Source organism: Rhamphochromis longiceps, linkage group LG16, assembly GCF_057381845.1.
Source record: "Rhamphochromis longiceps isolate RC_006_pf linkage group LG16, R_longiceps_female_GT1.1, whole genome shotgun sequence".
Lineage (NCBI taxonomy): Eukaryota > Metazoa > Chordata > Actinopteri > Cichliformes > Cichlidae > Rhamphochromis > Rhamphochromis longiceps.
This window is the reverse complement of record NC_140572.1, coordinates 3772197-3775299: the sequence shown is the minus strand read 5'-3', so window position 1 is coordinate 3775299 and position 3103 is coordinate 3772197. Positions and strand designations below refer to the sequence as shown.

The following is a 3103-nucleotide window of genomic DNA, read 5'->3' as shown; positions in this document are numbered from 1 at the left end:
TCGACCACTAGGACCGATAGTGTAAGTTTGTCTGTAGCTTAGCCACTGAAGCTAATTTCCGGAAGTCATACTGAAATTTTAACAATAAATGTGACCGAACTTTTTTTTGCAGACTTTCGCTATATTCCATTCAACACTGTGCAAATGGCGTGTAAATGAACAATGAAAAATGGCACAAATCGACCCAAGACCCAAGACCACCCACCTACTTTTACAGGTTAAAACAGTAAAAGTAAATGAAATTGACAGTTTCAGTGTAGCTGGATCTATTATTGGGGGGTCATGACCCCCGTAACCCCGCCTGGTCCTGAGGTCAAATCCACCATCTTTGTTTCAGAGCTTCATGTTCTCCCGTGTTTGTGTGCGTCCTCTCCGGTACTCCGGCTTCCTCCCACAGTCCAAACACATGCAGTTAGTGGGGTCAGGTTAGCTGTGAGTGGTTGTGTCTCTGTGTTATTCCACCTTAATCAATGACTTCCTGTTAGCATGAAGTGCTTCTGTAGGACTGATGTCATTTTCATGGTTGGATCATTTAAATGAAGCTGGACTCAGATGCAGTAAATAAGCTGATTGATCATTAATGAATAAAGCTGGTCAAACACATCACGTGGACACATGTGATTGTGTGTTGTAGTATTGATCCCAATGCTGGTATCAGTCCTGGATCAATAACACTGGATGGATGCGTTCAGCATGGAGCCCCTGAGCTGTGTTACAGACAAACATGGAAACTGACAGGTCTGTGTCATTCACAGTCTGTAACACTTCTAAACAACAGAGGCTGACCCAAGTGCCTCAGAGCCAGGCACGCTCACATCACAGCTCTCTAAATAAGCCAGTTTCAAAATAAGAGCTGAAAGCTGTGTTTGCTTGTGTTAGCTTATTATTGTGGAGACTAACATTCAGTGATCATGTGTTCAGACTCATAATGATTACTCTCAGAAATCCTGATCTTTGTATTTACTGTGTGTTGGATCAATAACTGAGATTCATGGTATCACACAGCTGTGCTGCTGCTGATGTCAGCACATCTGGAACAATACGAGGTATCTGCTACCAGACTGAGCAGGACGTGAGACCTGTGGACTGTTTAAAGCTGTCCCTCCACAGCTCACTCAGACCTGATCCACACCTCAGTGATATTCTCTGACTTCCTCAGTAGAGACAGAAACCATTCAGATCTGGGACCATCAGCTGACTGATGATGTCACACAGACTGTGTTTTTCAGGAACAGTGATTCTGATGTGAGCCTGCTAGCTGACAGCAGACCTGATGAAAGCACATGTTCACATCTGTGAGGACAGACTGGACTCTTTGACTGCACCTTGGTTCTCCTCAGAGGTCTGTACAGGAGCATGTCCACCCCCACTGAAGATCTCAGTCACTGTGAAACATAGAAAGCTGCTTGTGTGGCCTCTGCCTCACATGTAGATACAGCTACAGGTTTCTCTGTCAGTCAGACTGAAACAGTGTCCTGATGCTGCATCATTCAGCTCTGTGCCCCAGTCAGCATCACTGGGAGCTACCAGTGTTTCTGCCCTTTTCCTGTAACACTACACTCAGCACAGGCTCAGCTGGTATCCAGTGTTGGACTTTGGCTTCAGCTGCTGTGATAGATCCTCTAACATAGATCAGCTCTGCTACATGTTGTTAGATAAGTGCAGCTGCTGTCATGTCCTGATGTTTCTCTGGCTCAGCAGCTTCTCCATCAGAGGTTCACATGGAGCTGATCCAGTATCTCCAGTAACTGTGTTCTGTGCCTCACTGGTTCATCCTTCTGTCTGTGTGACGTCAGTCAGATGTTGAAGTTCAACTCTGTAATCTTCACTGTGTCACAGAGTTCAGTGAGTCCCGTTATTCACAGTATCAATCAGATCATCAGAGAACAGCTGATCAGCAATCAGTGGTGCCAACAGCGCCTCCTGTGGTGAGAGGATGCAATAATGCAATGTAGCATTTTTCCACTCAACACTTGCAGTCATGGAAACTGTCTGTTGGATCTGTGTGACGTTGCTTTCTTGGTTAGAGTTCCTCACAAATGTCCAGATGATTCTTCTAATGAGGCGTCGACCATGTTTGCAGCTCTTTGGAAGAAAACGTCGCCCTTTGCCATCCTTACTTTTCTTTGACTTCTTCAAATGCAGCTGAACTCCAGCTGGTATTTTCTTGGACTTTGCAGCTGTTTCTGGTCATCAGTTCATTCCTGCAAACCTCTGAAGCTGAACAACAATGATGCTGCATTGCTGGCTGATCCCAAAAGGTTGATTCTGTTCATCTGGACGTTTTCAGAAACGTTTGCTCACTGATCAGGTGACTTCTTCAGTCTCAGCTGACTGCAGCTTTACAAGCTTACAAACAGCACATTTGCACAATGACTGAAAGCAGCAGCACCTGATATATATGATACTAATATAATACATATACATATATAATCCATACTAATGATGAAGGAACTGAGCTCACAGTCCATTGTTCATTCAGTGAACTACTCAGTTTATTTTGGGCCTCAGAAATGCTCACTCTGTTTGTACATCACTGTCAGCAATAGACTCATTCTGCTGTGTGGACAGGAACACATGTGACATCACTTCCTGTTTGTTTGTGACTGAAGAGGAAGAAGTTTACAAGGAATCATTTAGAAGAGTTTCAAACATCAACTGATTGAATCCATGAATCTGAAAACGTGTTTGTGAGTGAAAGAGACAGACATGTACAGACTGAACTATCTGTTCAACAGTCAGAGTGTTTCTGTAACAGGAGACACTCTTTACACTCCACTCAGCACAGGGACACTGAGCCACCAGGAGACCAGTAATAAAACCCAAACCCAGGATAAAGAGTTTGAGTGAATGTGGTGTTGAAGGTGTGGAGGTGGATCAGAGAGTCAGAGGAGACTCTGTAGAAGGACAGAGTGCCAGCAGGACAGTCCACATACACTGCTGCTCTGTTAGAGACAGAGGAGGAGGAGGAGGAGGAGATGGATGTTTTTATATTATTGTGCCAGACATAACGAGGACCATCATCAGAGCAGATCAGACTCCAGGACTGATCATTGTTTCCAAACACACAGTCATCACTGTCTCCTTTCCTTCTGATGCTTCT

General features: G+C 44.5%; 1 protein-coding gene across 1 annotated transcript in view; it reads right to left on the bottom strand.

The window, feature by feature from the left end:
- Nucleotides 1–242: 242 nt before the first annotated feature.
- Nucleotides 243–3103, bottom strand: part of LOC146650404 (uncharacterized) — a 23946-nt gene continuing 21085 nt past the window's right edge. The window contains exon 11 of the mRNA XM_085385459.1: nucleotides 243–3103. This exon is cut by the window's right edge and continues 221 nt beyond it. Within this exon, the coding sequence (XP_085241585.1) occupies nucleotides 2780–3103 (324 nt within the window). The 3' untranslated portion in view covers nucleotides 243–2779.